The sequence below is a fragment of the Cottoperca gobio genome, chromosome 16, assembly GCF_900634415.1.
Source record: "Cottoperca gobio chromosome 16, fCotGob3.1, whole genome shotgun sequence".
In the NCBI taxonomy this organism is placed as follows: Eukaryota; Metazoa; Chordata; class Actinopteri; order Perciformes; family Bovichtidae; genus Cottoperca; species Cottoperca gobio.
The window spans coordinates 14,676,117-14,694,105 of NC_041370.1; the positions used below are offsets into that span (position 1 = coordinate 14,676,117).

The 17,989-nt window shown below is 39.1% G+C and overlaps 2 protein-coding genes across 11 annotated transcripts in view; one reads left to right on the top strand and one right to left on the bottom strand.

Annotated features, from left to right (window-relative positions):
- Nucleotides 1–1,125: 1,125 nt before the first annotated feature.
- On the top strand, nt 1,126–9,083 carry LOC115021193 (cleft lip and palate transmembrane protein 1-like protein). The gene is made up of 17 exons (XM_029451441.1): nt 1,126–1,484; nt 1,951–2,042; nt 2,524–2,701; nt 2,810–2,937; nt 3,359–3,437; nt 3,530–3,647; nt 3,778–3,872; nt 4,081–4,165; nt 4,357–4,457; nt 4,542–4,601; nt 4,761–4,811; nt 4,912–4,994; nt 5,930–5,964; nt 6,131–6,186; nt 6,327–6,371; nt 6,662–6,795; nt 7,069–9,083. The coding sequence occupies exons 1-17, from the start codon at nt 1,281–1,283 to the stop codon at nt 7,133–7,135; spliced, it is 1,611 nt and encodes a 536-aa protein (XP_029307301.1). The 5' UTR covers nt 1,126–1,280; the 3' UTR covers nt 7,136–9,083.
- Nucleotides 9,084–13,899: 4,816 nt separating this feature from the next.
- ptk2ab (protein tyrosine kinase 2ab) overlaps nt 13,900–17,989 on the bottom strand; it is a 61,083-nt gene continuing 56,993 nt past the window's right edge. For all 10 annotated transcript variants that reach the window (XM_029451431.1, XM_029451436.1, XM_029451430.1 and 7 more), the window contains 4 exons: nt 17,549–17,704; nt 16,883–16,963; nt 16,628–16,713; nt 13,900–16,101 (listed from right to left, as the gene is read on the bottom strand). In XM_029451431.1, the coding sequence (XP_029307291.1) occupies nt 15,975–16,101; nt 16,628–16,713; nt 16,883–16,963; nt 17,549–17,704 (450 nt within the window). In that variant the 3' untranslated portion in view covers nt 13,900–15,974. The remainder of the gene's footprint in view (nt 16,102–16,627; nt 16,714–16,882; nt 16,964–17,548; nt 17,705–17,989) is intronic.

Consider the following 17,989-nt stretch of genomic DNA (forward strand, 5'->3'; position numbering starts at 1 on the left):
TTCATATTACCTGTTTTGTTTAGCCAACGGCAAAAAACAAAAACAAAACAAAGATATTCAATTTACTATCAAGCAGCAAATGCTCACATTTGTTGAAAAAATTACTGAAATCATTAATTGATTATCAAAATAGTTGGCGATTCATTTTCTATAATCAACTAATCAATTAATCAACTACTTTAAGCTCCAGTTAGGAGGACAATATTCTTTGACATGCCACAAGTAGTTTTTATTTTTCAATAACTTTTTAATTTTCTTCATAAAAATGGGATCCATATTAAGACTCCAAAAATATAGTCTCTAACACTATATTTAAACTATTGCAGTAGCAGTTCAGTTTAATTTAAATAGATAACTTATTTCATGGAAATTCCTTTAGAAATCAACCACTTATAAATTCAACACAACAAACTAAAGTTGAACTGGAATAACTGTCTCTATTTACCCTATAACAATACAATTTATATAGTTTTTTTCCAGAAAGAATTATAGGAAATTATCATTGAAGTATTGCCATTTCCTCTCCCAAATAAAGATCTAAATGGTGTTTCAAAGCCTTCTACACTTGCCAAGAATAACATTCTGATTAAAATTATCTATATTTTTGGCCTAAATTTAACTGTAGGCATACTGAGTCTGAAAATAGCCAAAAATAATACGTTATATATTGAAGCACATTTCCGCCAATGTTATGAAAAAAAAGATCCTGTAAGTGTAAATCCTTATAATGAGAAACTTTCTCGAAATAAGAACTAAGCAGTCATTATTTTAAGATACTATGTCATTATTTTGAGAATGTTTCTCGTTGTTTTGAGATACTAACTCATTATTATGAGATACTAAGTATTATTTCAACAACATTTCTCATTATAATGTCTTACTTTTTTCATCACAAGACTAAGTTTTCACCTTTTATTAATTTTTTTATTGGCGAAAATGTGGTTCCATACAGAAAGACCACGTGCCTGTGGATATTATATGCGTGCTGAGCAATATTTCGGAAAAATTCGTTTTTTTGTGGCACCCGGAACAAACTATGCTGTGGGATCATTGCTCAGGCTTCGCGAGATGTGGATTTATTAAAAAACGGTGCAGCCGCTGAAGCAGCAGCATCAGCATCTCCGATAACCGGAAGGATGCTGTGGCAGGGAGGAAGCGTGGGGATTTTATTGTGTTGACGCTGTATCCGATTATAAACAGCTCCGTGCACAACCCCAGACCACGTACATTTATTTTTCTAAATTATTTTTCGTTGTTGATGATCTGCATCAGTAGCTGCCATGTTCCCATCGTGTCAGTCCAAGCCCGGCGCGGACAGCGGCGCGAAGAGGAGCTCTATCGCGAAGATGCTGCTCGGGGTCTTCGTGGTTTATATGCTCCACACCGCCTGGCTGCTGTACGGCTTCCTCAACACTAAACCCTGCGATGGAAGCACAGGCGAGCACTGCATCACCTCCTACCTGACAGCAAGACCCAGGCTACAGGTTAGCACGGGCCTCTGTCTCCTACTCCTTACTCCTCATAATCAGAGATACCAAATATTCCAGTTCTGTGAGATCCAGCTCAAGACACTGCTGCATGCATGGGCCTGATCATTGAGTTGAGAAGAACTAAACTCACTGCCCCTTTATGTTATTAGCCAGTACTACTGAGTATACAACCCTTGGCAAATCATGTGTTGCCTACATGGCATGGTACATTAATGGCTCTTGGTTATGGCCTTTTGTTTTTTCAGATGAAATGAGTATTTAATGATAGAGATATGATGTGTTTGTCAGGCTGAACCAGTAAATGCTTTGGTGATTTAAATTGAATTAGGGGATTTGGAACATATAGTCAGGTTTTTATTTTTGCATTTCTGCAGTTGCATCTAATTTTGGACTCCAATAATTTTTTTATGAAATAGAAAAAGACTGCTTTGAATCCCTTCTCTTCTTCTGTCTTATCCAGCTAAGTGTCTTCACCTGCCTCGTGCCAGACAACAGCCAACTCAACCTCGCTATAAAAATAGACCCATTTGACCCACACTCTACATTTGAGAGGTGGGTTTGACATATTGATACTAACATAAATCAGAAGACTTCCTGCTCATTACCACAGCAAGAGGAACACTGTAGTAAAAGCGTCGATGGAATGAAATGTTGTTTTACTTCAAATGTATTAAGCTTTTTTTTATCCATCTCTGTCAGGCTGGTGCTTTAACATACTGTCTCTCTCTCTCTCTCTCTCTCTCTCTCTCTCTCTCTCTCTCTCTCTCTCTCTCTCTCTCTCTCTCTCTTCTCTCTCTCTCTATCTCTCTCTCTGTCTGTCTCACATTCTCTCTCTCTCTCTCTCTCTCTCTCTCTCTCTCTCTCTCTCTCTCTCTCATTATCTCTCTCTCTGTCTGTCTCACATTCTCTCTCTCTCTCTCTCTCTCTCTCTCTCTCTCTCTCTCTGTCTCACATTCTCTCTCTCTCTCTCTCTCTCTCTCTCTCTCTCTCTCTCTCTCTCTCTCTCTCTCTCTCTCTCTCTCTCTCTCCATAGGCAGGTGAATGTCTCTCTGCCAGAGCAGACTCGGGCTAATGGCACTCTGTTTGCAGTCGTGTACGTTCACAAAGCCAGCGTTTCACCTCTGGAGGATGGCAGAGAAGTCCACTACGCAGCTCAGCTCACCACCTACATCCCTCCCACACCCACAGAGGGGCAGAGAGACACGCAGAAGGTAAAATGTAATTCAATATCATATTTCAAACTCTGTCAGCTCTAAACATGATACATGACTTAGACATGCAGCCTTGCTACTAATAAGTTATTTTTGTGGCTCCATCAGAGGCCAAGTCCCAGATTAGAGAATCCGGTGTCCCACTGGAGACCTCACCTGTCAATCACTATGATGTCAGAGGACTTCACCTTTAACAAGGCGGGGCTTCCCAGTGATGTGCGGCGCTACATGAGAGTGTAAGTCATGTGAGGCTTTGGAGGTCAAAGCCAGGTGATCCGAGAGCTGCTGACTTCTGCTTTATTGCTGCTTTTATTCTCCAGTGTTTGAGTGAGGAAAGCTTTGAAACAGTAATCTTATAAATTATACATTTTATCTGTTAAATAGTATATAACATATGTCGTATATATGAGTGGTTCCCCAACCTTTTCTTACAACCCCTTCACCCCTTTGACAAACAAACAAACCAAACCGGAAACTTCACTTCTTTGGTGTAGGTAATATATATGCTGCAAATAATGAATTAGCCCTAGGCCAATGTTTATGTGTGTGTGTGTGTGTGTGTGTGTGTGTGTGTGTGTGTGTGTGTGTGTGTGTGTGTGTGTGTGTGTGTGTGTGTGTGTGTTTAGATTAAACTGTCTTCCTGTTTTTTCCTTGTAGCTCTCAGGAAGGCCGACAGATGATCTACCTCCCTCTGCTGCTGGTTAACGAGATCAGCTTCAGAGTCAGAGACCTCCAGGTAGGACGACTTTACCCAGAAGGTTTAACAGACATTTCATAAAACCTCTTTTGGGTTTTGAAATAAATGACCTGACATCTATCTATTCATAGGAGATCAGCACCAGCACTATCCAGCTGCCTCTGACTGTGTCCTACGAGGGAATCTCTTTAAGGAGGTTCAGGTTCTGGGTGCATCTACAGGACATTGTTTATTCCCTGCGACAGTTTGGTGAGCTAAAAAGATAACTGATATGTAATAAGAACCCAGTACACATTTCAGCCTTTGGCTTTTCATATCAAATAGTCAGGAGATTGAACTAAATTAAATCTTTTGATACTGCATCTTGTTGTTCATCTAGGCTTCACAGAGGAGAACGTAGATGAGATTAAAGAAACTCTGGTGGGCTCCAACCTCTATCTGCTAGTGTTGACTGCACTCATCACAGCTCTACAAGTAAGATTACACAACTCCATAATAAAACGCCATATCGTACACATTAGAATCCACCTGATAGTCTCATGAATTGTGATTTATACAATAAATCCCTGTCTGTATATGTAACATAGTGTGTCGTGAGAGCACGTGCAACTCAGGCATATTGCAAATGAAGCATTGTAAAGTTAACAGTATGTTTCTTCTCCCCACCTGTGGTTTTCTGCAGCTCATTTGTGAATTCTTGGCTCTTAAAAATGACTTCAGCTCATGGAGAAAAAAGAAGACCATGGTGGGAATGTCCAGGAAGTCAGGTAAGAAAATTATTAAAATAAACAAGCTTGATTTTTTAAATTAGTTTGCAAAGATTGTGTTGCACAGGCAGTGTTTTCAATTATAAACCACATTCAATGATAGTTTTGATGTAAATGATGTATCACACAGTAAAGCAGTGCCTAAAAAAATGCTGAACTGTTCCTTTGGTCTCTCTCCTCTCTGTTTGTAGTTCTGTGGCGCAGTCTCAGCACTTTGCTCATTTTCCTCCATCTGCTAGAGGAGACCAGTCTGCTGGTGCTGCTGCCTGTTGGCTTGGGAGCATGTGTAGAGGTATTTATTATAATCCTTCTACAGAAAAGGACAAATAAAGATCATAACAGACAGTTTTAACCCACTAACCTTTCGTCCCGCCAGGTATGGAAGGTGTTTACAGTATTTAAGATCCAGTTTCAATGGAGAAGCTCCAAGCTCCATGTGAGTATGATTTAACCATCCGTACACAGTAGATTTAACATGTGTAGAGTAATAAGTAATGATAACTTACTTAAGTAACAGTTTTTTGCTTCCAGCCCTGGTGAATATATTCAATACATTTCTTTCTTATCTACGTTTTCCCACTTTTTCACTGTGTAGGTAATTAAACTGGATGAAGAAGAAAGAAAGACAGTGGAGTACGACAGACAGGTGTGTTAATCTATCTTTTTCTCGTATGTTAGAACTCTAATTTGTTCTCTACCTCAGGCTTTGTTTAATTTGAATATTTCGTGTGTGGTTTTCTCTCCAGGCATCCAGATACTTGTCCTACTTGGTCTATCCTCTGTGTATCAGCGGAGCTATTTTCTCACTGGCCTACTTACGCCAAAAGAGGTAAGAGCTTTGCTACGTAGCTTAAAGGCATACTATGCAGGATTTGTCGGTTGCTTTTTGTAAACAAACCATTCAATGTTGGCCCTTCCTCCCCAGCGAGAGAGCGAGAGAGAGAGAGAGAGAGAGTGTGTGCATCGGTGGTCAAGCGAGCTAGAGTATGAATGAAGAGAGGGAGCATCCTTAGCAACATTATTTTCTGATTGTTCCACGGCAGTTACATTCCAAAGCACAGATAAACACGGCCGCACATATGTAAAAATAAATTGAAATAACTCTGCGGGCAGATGCCACGTTACTGGAATTTGTGTGAATGCAGACAAAGCGCATGCTTCATCATGTCCACTGTGGCCTCCATACTTTGCATATGTGTGTGTGGCAGTCACATAGACCTGCAGCTCTTTATACATCCATAACACAGACAGAGAGCAGAGAAGAGAGTCAGTGATGTATCTTTTTATAATCTCCCAACCTCACCTGCGCGCTGTTTTTGGCTGGGGGCTACACAACAGCTCCCAAAATAATAAGAAAATAAGAAAGTCTAGGCAGAGGGCTGCAGGGTCTCTGCAGATACACCAACACACACTTTTAGTGGCTCATAAGTGAGCATTGAGATGGATTCTTTTTGAGTCTTGTTTTTTAGGAAAATCCTGCATAGTATACCTTTCAATGTTGCTACCAAATGTCACACACTAATGTTTTCAGTCTAATTGTAATATTTCAATACAAACTCTCTCCTGGTTACATCTTGGTTCCTCTCCATCTACTGTACTGAAGTGTTTTAAGCAGTCAGATTCAAATCAGACCTGAATTTTTCTTGAATAAAAGTAAGATGTTTTTTGGTTTATGTATAAATGTGCTCTAATATACCTGTCATTATGTACATATATTAAGCAGCTACTACATTAGATTAACATTACATTGCATTATGTTGACAGTTACTATTCCTGGATGGTCAACAGCCTGGTGACTGGTGAGTTGACTTCCATCATTTGTCTCAGAGAAACAATTGCATCTGTTTGTTAACAACACATTTCATTGAATTCTCGTCAGTTTTTCTCATTACATTAAGCTGATGCCTTTACTTTTATACTAACCACTAATTTGCTGCATTGACACTTGACCTCTCCTCTTCTCAGGAGTGTATGCCTTTGGCTTCCTGTCTATGGCCCCACAGCTCTTCATCAACCACAAGGTATTGCATGTCTATAAGTGTATCTAATTACAAAAGTATCGGATTGTAGAGTGAAATGAAATAACTTGAAAATGGTAAATGACTGTATGAACTGTGCTCTGCTGTCTCTTTGTGTTCCTCTACTCCTCTCTCTGGATCAGTTGAAGTCTGTGAGCCACCTGCAGGGGACAGTGTTGATGTACAGAGTGAGTGAGACTATTTATCTGGCTAATTCACAAACAGCAACATACAGATTACATTTGTGTTGGTAGTAGTACTTTGTTTACCCTCCTCTATTTTACAAGGAACTTACTGTTGTCAGATGGGAGTCGGAGAACCATTTTAATTTTAGAAAAAGCTTTTTCTAGTTCATTATTCTCTCTCTCTCTCTCCTCTCTCTCTCTCTCTCTCTCTCTCTCTCTCTCTCTCCCTCCCCCCTCTCTCTCTCTCTCTCTCTCTCTCTCTCTCTCTCTCTCTCTCTCTCTCTCTCGACCAGGGAGTGAACACGCTGATCTCAGACCTGTGCTCCTGTGCCTCATTTTTCTCCTCTTCTGGATTCTTCTCCTCCGCTCATCAACTTTCCTGCTTCAGAGATGAGCTTCTCTTCTTCCTCTACCTCTACCAGCGAAGGTAGGACACTCCACACACAATACTACAACACATACACACTAACACTGAACACGTAAACACTGTGGGACTCCAGTGTTTCTCTTGAGGGGAATTTAAACAATGAATCTGAGGAGCAGATTTACTTTTTCACGTAAAATATACTGTTGGTAAAGATGTTTGGAAAACACAACAACCTTCTTTGAAGCTTCTGTCAGTATTTTCACCATGCACCTAAATGCTTCTGTCTGGATTCGTGTGTAATATAACCCTACTTTCATCTCATATCTCCCCCAGGCGTTACGCCCACAAGGCCAGGAGACGAGAGTCTGGGACCCACAGCAAGAAACTTAAGACTCAATGAGGGGAAGACAAATTCCTTTACTTCCTTTTTTCAGAAATGAATGCACAAACACTTAGAAACTCATCTTTGAAACAACGTTGAAGATGTGACGTGGAGGCTCAGGCAGGACACCTGACCACGTGCGCCACAGCAACTTTAAACTGATCCAAGACAAGTTGTTTGGCCTCTAACTCTTCACTGCTGTACACTCGTGATGCCGCTGCTTTTTGCTCGGCATCGATGAAGTCTTCCCCCTTTACTGCTAAAGTGATTGAACTCATTCATCTACGGACTGCTGCACGTTATGCAAGAAGAATATCGACGGCATCATATCACCAGTCGTAATGTACGTTTGCTCGATTCTTGTTCTTTATGCGCACATATGGAGGATGTAGCCTTCAACCCCAAATATAGTTCCATAATCATAAATCAATAACCATCTACTGCAACAAGACTTAAACTTTATGACTGACTCACTCAACTTGACTTTGACATGGCTGTCTGAAAAGCTTGAACCATGATCCTTTTCTTTAAAAAAAGTACTTTTTAATATATTCTTTGTACACATCCAGCACTAAATTGAAACTGGGGCAGCCCCCTAATAAAGGCATAACATACCATATGAAGCTTTACGCTTACATAAACTGAAATTACCCAAGACAGCATCATTTTTAGGGTGTCACCATCACATCCAATTAATATTATTCTGCTCAATTACCCCAACTCAGCGCAAGATATTTGGTTTCTTTGGAAACTTTGTGATCCTGACTAGAATTGAATGGTTTCAACATTGCATGGCTTTGTGTGTGTGTGTGTGTGTGTGTGTAATGATAGACATGCAGGTGGGGCCCGTAAGGTTGCAAATAAGCAACATGTCCTCAGACAGTAATGAGAAGATCAGACCAACAACATAAAGCACTTTTTACTCTTCATCCAAATGAAGAAAATAAATAAATGACGCTAGAGTCTGATCAGTTTATATTCCAGATTAGAGGGTACGTGCTACCTGTTGTGTAGATTTAATGTTGGACTTGTATATCAAGATAGTCTAGAATATCATTAGATGTTTCATTTTAGTCATGCTTAATGTTCACCCTCATGTATTACATATTAAGTAAGTAGCACCATCTGTGTACTGTGCAATTATTTTATAAAGACTGACTTTGCAATGTTAATGACCACTTACTGCAAATAACCTGATGGCATGTGTCTATGAAATCCCTGCAGTATAGCTATCAAAGTATCAGTCTGTTCCCTTTCTCTCAGCATACAAACGCATCACATAGTATGAAAAACATTTGTCTACAGAAGGCATAAACACTGTAAATGAACTACTTTATCAAGCTGTTTGTAGTGTTTGTATTACACTGATCTCTGCACTAATTTCTGCTTCTTTGCTGACTGAACTGCTTGAGCTGAAGAATAATTTCCATTTTTTTTTATTGTTTTGGCAATGCAACCTGCTTGTTAATTTTTTTATAATATGAAATAAAAAACAATTGGCTTTAAGGGTTTATGCAAATTGGAAAAAAACAGTGTCTGTGTGTATGGATTGATGTGCATGTGTGCCAGTGTTTCTATCAAGGCATGCAATCAGAAGAGAAGTCAACACAGACAGCAGACTGATAATAATGGCAACTGCTTGACTGGTTTCTGTTAAGGAAGTTTCATATATGGATTGTGTGTGTGTGTTTGTTGTCTTAATACTTAAGAAAGGAATACAAATCCTCACTGTGTCCCATTAAGATTTAAGTTTGATGTCAGGAAATAAATGTTGATGACAGAGAATCCTAAAAAAAAAAAGGAAAAGTGTGTTGGTGTATGTGTGCTAGGTGTACAGGGTGTGTGTGCTGTGTGTGTGCTGGTACATTTCTCTGTTAACACTGAACAGATGTGGTATGACAGATATGAGGATGACGTGAGCGCCGTCAGTCATCTGAGAATGTTTTCAAGTAATAAATCATTTTAAAATCCACGTATTCATCTAGCTTTTTTTGTATTCACAGTAACTGGGATCACAGTCGATGCGCACAGTTAGTCAGGGATGGTTCTGGTGTTGTTGGTCAGGTGAGTTTTTATCTTTTCTAAGTAGCAAGATCTCATTTATTTTTAACTGAAAATGTTGTAGTGCTGCAGTGTTTTCAGGAGCAAGTGGAAGAATAAAATGAGGCATGTGGCTTTATTAAACAAGCACATCTTCATTGACTAACATATCCAGAATCTCAGATTTGATTTGTGTCTCTGGCTGCAAAATCATTGAGCTGTAATGTAATAATAATAAGCTTTATTTGTATAGCACCTTTCATACAAGAATTGCAGCTTCACAGCAAAAACATAACAATTAGTACAGATTAGACAGAATAAGAGCATTTACAGAACAATAATCAGTGTTGATGTAAATGAGTCTGAAGTACCATTATAAAAATAGTATAAATAGCAAATTAAATAGTATAAATAGCAGAATTAAAATAGTATAAAATTAAAATAGTATAAAATAGCAAAATTAAAATAGTATAAAATAGCTAAATTAAAATAGTATAAAATAGCAGAATTAAAATAGTATAAAATTAAAATAGTATAAAATAGCTAAATTAAAATAGTATAAAATAGCAGAATTAAAATAGTATAAAATTAAAATAGTATAAAATAGCAGAATTAAAATAGTATAAAATTAAAATAGTATAAAATAGCAGAATTAAAATAGTATAAAATAACATTGGATATCATGCCTCGTTTCCGTATCTGTGATGTACTTAACGACCCTCCTGTCGGGAAACCACATTCATCACACCACACCGCTGAAAACAGCATTTTATGCCATTTTAGCATGAAAAATGACTTTGTGACGAGCAGCTCCAGTTAATATCCGAGCAAATAGTTGCTTATCTAAACATCCAGTTACAGAGCAAACTATAATCTGTCATGTCGTGTTTTTGTCCACTTGATGAATGAGAGTCCAATATTCACTGTATTTTAGTTCTGTTTTTGGTCTCCACCAACTTAGATTCATGATTTTTTGTTGCCTAATAACACCATTTCCCATAAGACCTAGATGTTTGTGGGCTAAACGACACGCTCTGGTTATAATTCTCTGTAGGTTCATCACTTCCAGCAACAACGTACACATTGTAATATATATTTTTACAAATATTGGTAAAAGCCACTTTAATGTCTATACTTTTCCTGTTTTTCTTATTTCTGTACTTTCTCATACTACATGTATACCTAGAGGTTATTATTAGATAGAAATGGGAGTTCCCTCTTGACTAAAGAAAAGAAAGTCAACACTTGAAGCCCTGCAGTACAGGTTGAGCTGAACATACTGAAAGTCATGACACAATGCTTGTTTAGTCTGCCACACCGACAGACTTTGTTTCAATGAATGGCAGCTTGACGTAACATGTTGTGTCGTGTGTCCTTGATTGGCAGAAGCTAAATCAAGGACAAGTATCTGTGTAACCATAGCAAGATCTAGGAATGTCCTACTCACGCACACAGACATCCATGAGATTTATGAGATGCTTTCAGTGCCACGATGGTGGAGGATGATGTGGGTGGAACTACAGTAATGAAGTGCTGCTGTAAAACAAACAATAGAAACCACACACACACACACACACACACCCAGAGCAGGACACACCAGGTTTGACAGCGGAGCTTCAGGTGTTGAAACAGACACACATCTGTCATGAAGATGTTGCTCGGCCTCGTGCTCCTCTCCCTCCTCGTCTCATCAGGTAAGTGAGTTAACCTCAGACTCAAAGAGTCAGGGGCTTTTCTCATGAACAAACTCGTGGCTTTTATACCTAGGCAGGGTGAGGATGTGATATTATAAATAAATCTTGTAGAGGATCCAGCGAGAGCTTCTGCTTCAGGGTTGCTAAAAACATCAGAGAGACTAAAATCACAGCGCCCTTTCTGAGGAGGTCAGTCTGGTCAAAGAGACGGTATGCTTTAGAATGACAAATGGGAATGTGTGTGAGGGTTTACTAAAACAGACTATGGTTAAAAGTTTAAATTATTATAATTATATAATAATATTCATTGTAATATAATATCATTTTTACTATAATTATTATTATTATTTATTAAAAGGTTTTTCTGGTGGAAATTTCAAAACGTTCTCACACAATTGTGTTTGGAAGTATATTTTGGATGGATGGAATAGCTCCTATGTAATAGTAGTAACAGTCAGATTATGATAAATTAACTAGACTTCAACTGCATTTGGTTGCAACCCTGTCGCAGAATGACAGTTTATGATCCTTGAATTTCTCCATAATAATAACAATGGGGATTTATTATCAGGGTGGCTGTGTTGCTAAGGGAAATGTAATTAACATAAAAGTTTAATGTACGATGTGTCATTTTGGGTACTGCCGAAATAGCCCAGTCTGCCTCATTTTTGTCTTTAGGCTTCTAGTCGTCAGAATAAATGTGGAATGTAAGAAAGCAGAACAATAACTTGGGAGGGACAGTACGGAGCCATAATTATAGAAGCAAGCCTGACAAGTTTCTACAATGGTGTCTTTGGGAGGAGCAGTCTTTCTAGTTTGGTTTTGTTTTTTTATGTGACTTTATAGTGCATCATAAACATTTCTTTATTTCTATAATTTTCTTCCTCTACAGTCAAAATGAACATAGCTAATAAGTCCCAGTCTGCCATGCATTTATCATTTTAATTTTGGGTTTTAATCCAGGAGCAGACAATCTGGAGCCTCATTTTGAATCCTAATGCTTACACTGTGAGAAGGAACAAACATGCATTTATCTTTTGTGCGTCATTCTTTGAAATATTTACATTCCTGTCATGAAGACGGCAAAGACTCCCATCAGATCAGATCCCATCAACTTAATCGTATTCTAGTCTGTTATTGTTTTTAATACCAATTCTCAAAATATGTTCTCAGGTAGACAATGCAGTGAGAGATTAGTCATAATGGCATTAAGATTCTCACACTCTGAAGAATCTAAATCCAAGACAATTGTGACTAGAGGAAGACTGAATTAAACACATCAGGTTTTTACTGTGGATATACACCTAACCATCGATGTAGAAATACTGATTTGATGAATATCCACAAATGTCAATATTGTTTCTCTTTGCTCAGGCTTCTGAACATGCCCCAATGGTTGTTCATGGACCTTTTATCAATGGACTTACTATACGTTGTGTACTTCAAACCGCTCGCTCATCTCATATTTTTAAACCGACTTCAAATCATCGTCTCGGTTTGTGCTTTGTCCCTCGTGCCTGCAGGACTGTCACTAACTTGCTATGTGTGCACGTCTGTTGCCACTAATGAAGAATGCAACAACAACAACGTCACTCAGGAATGTCTGTCGCCGCTGAACAGATGCATGACGGTCGTCGACATTTTAGGTAACAATGAAAACACAATATATCAAGTCATATCCCTGGTCAAGAATGTAAAGAACTGCAGATTTTTGGGTTACAGTATTTATATAAAAATGTCTTATTAAAGCCAAAATGTACCTCCAAAGTAGTTCTTGTTTTTTTAATTAGAGAGTGATTGCAGGTTTGGAACTATATAAATTCAACTAAAGTACTGTGAAGCCTCAAAAATGTGGGAAAACATAGTCCAGAATAACTGGATACCCTCCCTGTGTGTGTGTGTGTGTGTGTGTGTGTGTGTGTGTGTGTGTGTGTGTGTGTGTGTGTGTGTGTGTGTGTGTGTGTTGTGTGTTTTGCTCAGGCTCTGTGAAATCCATAGCGAAGTCGTGTGCCAGTCAGGCCACGTGCAGCGGCGCTGCCTCGACCGCCTCCCTCGACTCAAACGGAAACGGAAACACCTGTCGACTGCTGCAACAGCTTTAGTTTGTGTAACTTTGATGGAGCCGAATCCATTCACACACACACAGCACTGCTGCTCTTCACTATAGGTGCATTATTACTGCTGTCACACTGAGGTCAGCGGGATGTACCAATGCTGTCAAAAACTGTAGGCGTTACACTGCTGTATAGAAAAGTGTTTTATAAATGTCTCATTAGGCATTAGTGATATTATGTAATGTAATGTAAAGACTGCTTAGCTCTGAGTGATTGTGCTTTAAAACACACAAAGCTTATACATAACATTGTGTACACAAGTATGACATTTTAAATATTGACAGTACACCCTGACCTTTCTGTGAATGCTGATTATTATGTTAAAAAGGCTTTTTTAGAACTTATATATATATATATATATATATATATATATATATATTTTAATACTATCCAATTCATGCTGTACTATGCTGGTTAGATTGTCCAGCAGCCTAAAACAACTTTAGAGGGTATAGAGCAGTATGACTTGCCTATATTCACCTTTACATTTGTCAATCTGCTGAATCATCTGGAAAGGCTTCGTCCATGTCTCTTTTAAATCTTTCATCTGCTGACACAATCAGGGGAGAGACCAAAATCGCAGATATAATTTTTTTTGTCTTAAAGACTTCAAATAATTTCTATTCCAGATACAAAATTGAGACTTTGAATTTACCGTGGATTCACTTCACTGCAACTTCTTTGAATTTGACTGTTTGGCAAGTGAAAGTACTGGCAGGATTAGTAACTCACTGTAGAATTGACATGTAGTGCTTAATGAAAAGAGATTTAAACGGGATACAAAACGGAGCACAGCGGGGAGCCTTCCTCCCCATGGCAACATTACCATTAAATAAAAACACTGTAGTTTTTGATACTGGAGATATAACACCTGAAATGTAATGCTTTCAAATAAATCTCTTTCACGGATAAGAATGTGGACAGTAGATTACCATTTCGTCATTATTTTTTTATTTCATTGTTATTTTTTTCCCTCCTATTTGACAAGATGGCTGATTAAGCCCAGAAGACAAAATAAAAACCAGTGTTTACTAGTACTAGTTCTGTACAATTCACCAGTGATTCACACCAGTATAGCTTACAATATACCAACATGAGCAGATTTACGCAACAACAAGATAAAATAGATTGTTTTTTACAATTTCTTTTTTTTATGCCCACAACACCCAGATATTTGAGAGTTTTGCTGGCTAAACCTGGAATTCAAATCTGGGTAAATAGGGTTAAAAAAAGTTAGGATTTTATTTTTTGGTGCTGTGCAAATATGCTCTTCTTCATACCAGTATATCATGCTATACTAGTACAGTCACCAGTATATTTCATATAGCAGTATGTCATACTCCATGTGGGGTCACTATTAACAAAGACACAACGTGTGATCTGCTGTATTTTCAGTTCAGTGTTTTGTGTCTGCAAGACAAGTTCCAGTCATGTGGCTCCACATTTCATGTGTGTGTGTATGTAATTTCTTTCCCCAGGGGACATATTTAAAGAGTTACACCTGCCAGAAACTGGGAAACTCAAAGCACAGAGGTTCCAGTTGTGAGGTTTTTTCGTGTCCCCAGTAAATTCACTTTGTGACACCGGTGTGTAAGGGGACAGTTAAAGGCGTGACACCAGTCTTGTATCAGGAACAAAATAATGATATTGGGACTGTAGGTGAGGAGGAGGAGGAGGAAAGGACACTCAGTGACCAATCTGAGATATGATGTCCTTCTCTTCCTCCGGGACAAATAGGAAGTATCCAGTCACTCCACCTTCTGTTTTCTTTTTTCTTTTTGCTCATCAGAGTCAATGCTGGGATTGAATATCTGCTTGTGTACCACGTTACAAACAGTTTTAAGTACAGAGGAAGAAGATTGTGAACACAATACACATGGAGCCAGCCGATAAAAAGAGTAAACTAAGTTGAGTGCGATTCCCTGTCTGCGGTGTTTACCCAGACAGCGTTGGATTCTTCACATTTGGAGTCTTTAAAACCGGCTCAGAGATGAGCTGAGGAAGACGTCACGAAGGAGAGTAACAGTGAGAACGAAAAAGTAAAAAAGAAAGTGAGTGAAATAGCAATAAAAGACGAGGAAAGTGTGTTCTTTTTTCAGGCAGCAGACCGGCGCTAGAACTGTCCTCATGTTTCAATACCCGTCTCTCCCTCAGTCTCCTCCTCTGCAATTTCTGAGTCTATAAATAAAACCTGGTGAGACGGAGGGAAGACGGGAGTGGATGGAAGAGTGAAACAAGAGGAGCGATGGAGGGTGGAAGGCTGCTTCTGCAAACAAAACAAACACCGTCTTTACTGTGAATGTCCTCGTTGAAGATAAAAAGCACCGCACGTGACCAGAGCTGAACAGATACGTTTTGATCTGCCTATTCAAAAGAATCCATGGTGATGTGGAGGTAATTCAACAGAGGAGCAAGTTCACATCCAGGGGTCACAACACACGATATCAACAAGTGTACTGATGATGGCTGCTGGCTGATGTCTCATGAAGATATGTTGCAGATCAAACGCAGTCCAATCAGGTTCTGATGGCTTCAGAGTGTTATCCCCCAAGGACTAATCCACCTGCTGTCAGCATTTCCAGATCCAATCGTTCCCATGATAGTGTTTCTGTCGGAGGTTTTCAAACCTTTTGAATCCCAGAAATCAGGCTCATAGTTTAAAAGTCATCATCAAATCATCACTCCTCCTCTTCGCGTTTCCTCCTCTAATCATTATATTACAGTCCAAAGAGAGTGAAGATGCCAAGTCCCTGATTCAGGAAGTGTTTTTGCTGTTCTTGTGTTACAAAAGTCACAGTGGTGGAGAGACGACCTCAGCTTACACAGGATCCAACATCTAATGATTCTTCACGGACTGTTGTCAAAGTAACAGAGCTGTTGTTTTCTCCTTTGATGGAAAGCAGCCGGCTCCGATAGCTCTCACATGTCATGATAGACGTCAGAAACCAGAATGATGCTTTTGCTCAAATAATAGACCAGTTCCTGTTGGTCAACTCAGCTGTCGTGGGGCTAGTGTGGGCGGGACTGGGACATCATCTTCAGCCGTGATTGGTCGATGACATCCAACAGGTTCTTGGCGTCAACTGCAAGAGCGTGAGCCGCTGTCAACATCTGCTTCTTATAGTCCTGCTGGAGACTGGGACAGAGCAAAACATTTATTAAATGTTATATTTATTTAAACAACTTTATTGAGACAATTATACAACACATGTACAACCTCTTGTGAATACAACTCGAGTCTACAATTACAAACACACCAGGGGGACTAAAGGCTGTAATAAATACCTGCAGCCCCCTTTAGCTCCAACTGGTAAAATGTATCACCGGTGCGTCAGCAAGTCGCCACAGGCACCAGACACCATAACTCTGTTATAGCGAAACACAGAGAGCTTGCCCTGGCTGCAATAGGCTTACTCAGCATTGTGTGAACTCGTTTGCCAAGGACTTGAACTTAACAGACGTTCGTTTATATATAAATGCTTTAAATGGAATAATAAAGTGCTCTGTGATTGACTTCAGCAACTAATTAAATACAGGAAACTGTCATTAAATACAAGTTAAGAAGGTAGGAGTTTATTACATGGAAACTTAATCATGTCTTCCAATGTAAGGCACTGAAACTATTACTTATTTTATATCGTCATGTTAATATTTGAACCTACCTGGTCATCACATATTGTTGGGCTAACTTCATCTTCCCAATCAGCTCCGCCAAGTCAGAGTTCAGAAGTTTCTGTGCCATCTCGATCTGTTGAAGAAAACCCGAGCTTTAAATATGGTAGGATAAAATACCAAAACCAACCAATACTAGTGACATGTAAAATACTTTAGCAGCATATAATGATAATAAGAATATATAAGTGATATCACACTTCTCAAGATAGATTATAAAAACACACATGAGTGTGTGTAATGACCTCTCTGTGTGTACTGGCTGGAAGCTGTGGTAGAGTCTCATCCACAGTGGCCAATAATGTCCTCAATGCCAGACCCACATCCTGAAACACACAGACCGTGCTGCTCAGAATACGTTCAAAAGTATACATTACCAACAGAAAATTAGGAGATTCATTAATGAACATGAAAAATATTTAAAAGAAAATACTGTTTACTGTATGTAGAATTATAAAATCAGGTTTAATTGAGAACTTAAGTAATATTTCCTACAGATAGAGATAACCAGTGTGGAGACAGAAAGGGAATAAGTATAAGCCAAAGGGACTCATAAGAGGACTTCCATTACTAAATTCCCACAATTAAAAGCAACATCTTGTGAGGTTAAGAGGTCAGATCTGTAGAGTCTGTTCAACAGATGAATCACAAATGATTTATTGGGAAATAGGAGTCAGAATTCAGCCGTCTGAAGAGCTCTGCAGTGTTCTTGAATTAAAGCAGTGTCACAGTGGTCAAGGGAAGAGAACATAAAACTGCATAAACAGAACAGCAATAAACTGTAATTTCCTTCAAGTTGTAATGTCAATGTTTGCAGCTCAAGAGAGGAAAACTGACAATTCAGCGAGCATCTGAGCAACGATGATGAATTAAAAGCAATGGAGTTAAATGTGTTCGAGTGCCTCGGTTACCTTAACCATGGGAACGTATTCCTCTGGAGGAGCTGGCTGAATCTTGCTCGACATCTCGATCACAGCTTTCACCAATCCTGTCACGTTCTCGTACACTTTGTCGTTAGAGCGGTCCAGATTGGCGGTGGGGGGCGGGCTTATCTCTTGGGGCTGCAGCTGAACCACGAGAGCACAAAAGAAAGCTGTGAGTCACAGGCTGAGTGAATGAACGAAGACCTGCAGGTCTGTGTGGGGACACACAGAAAACTAGTTGAGACAACGATGATGGAAAATGTGATCCCGCACAAATCCTGCATGATTAAAGAGACGTACATGAATCATGCCTTTGGTCAACTTTGCTGCACATCTGGTGGTAGAAAGTGAAGCACACACCACTGCTGTTTAAATAGCGGAGTGGATAAACAGTTTGAGATGAAAAAGAGAGACCACGACTGCTGAAAC

What these genes read in the sequence shown, in the direction of transcription:
- LOC115021193 (XM_029451441.1), top strand. Translation starts at nt 1,281, where the DNA reads ATGTTCCCATCGTGTCAGTCCAAGCCCGGCGCGGACAGCGGCGCGAAG. An exon ending in CACTCATCACAGCTCTACAA is followed by an intron (nt 3,873 to 4,080) that starts GTAAGATTACAC and finishes GGTTTTCTGCAG; the next exon opens with CTCATTTGTGAATTCTTGGC. An exon ending in GCTTGGGAGCATGTGTAGAG is followed by an intron (nt 4,458 to 4,541) that starts GTATTTATTATA and finishes TCGTCCCGCCAG; the next exon opens with GTATGGAAGGTGTTTACAGT.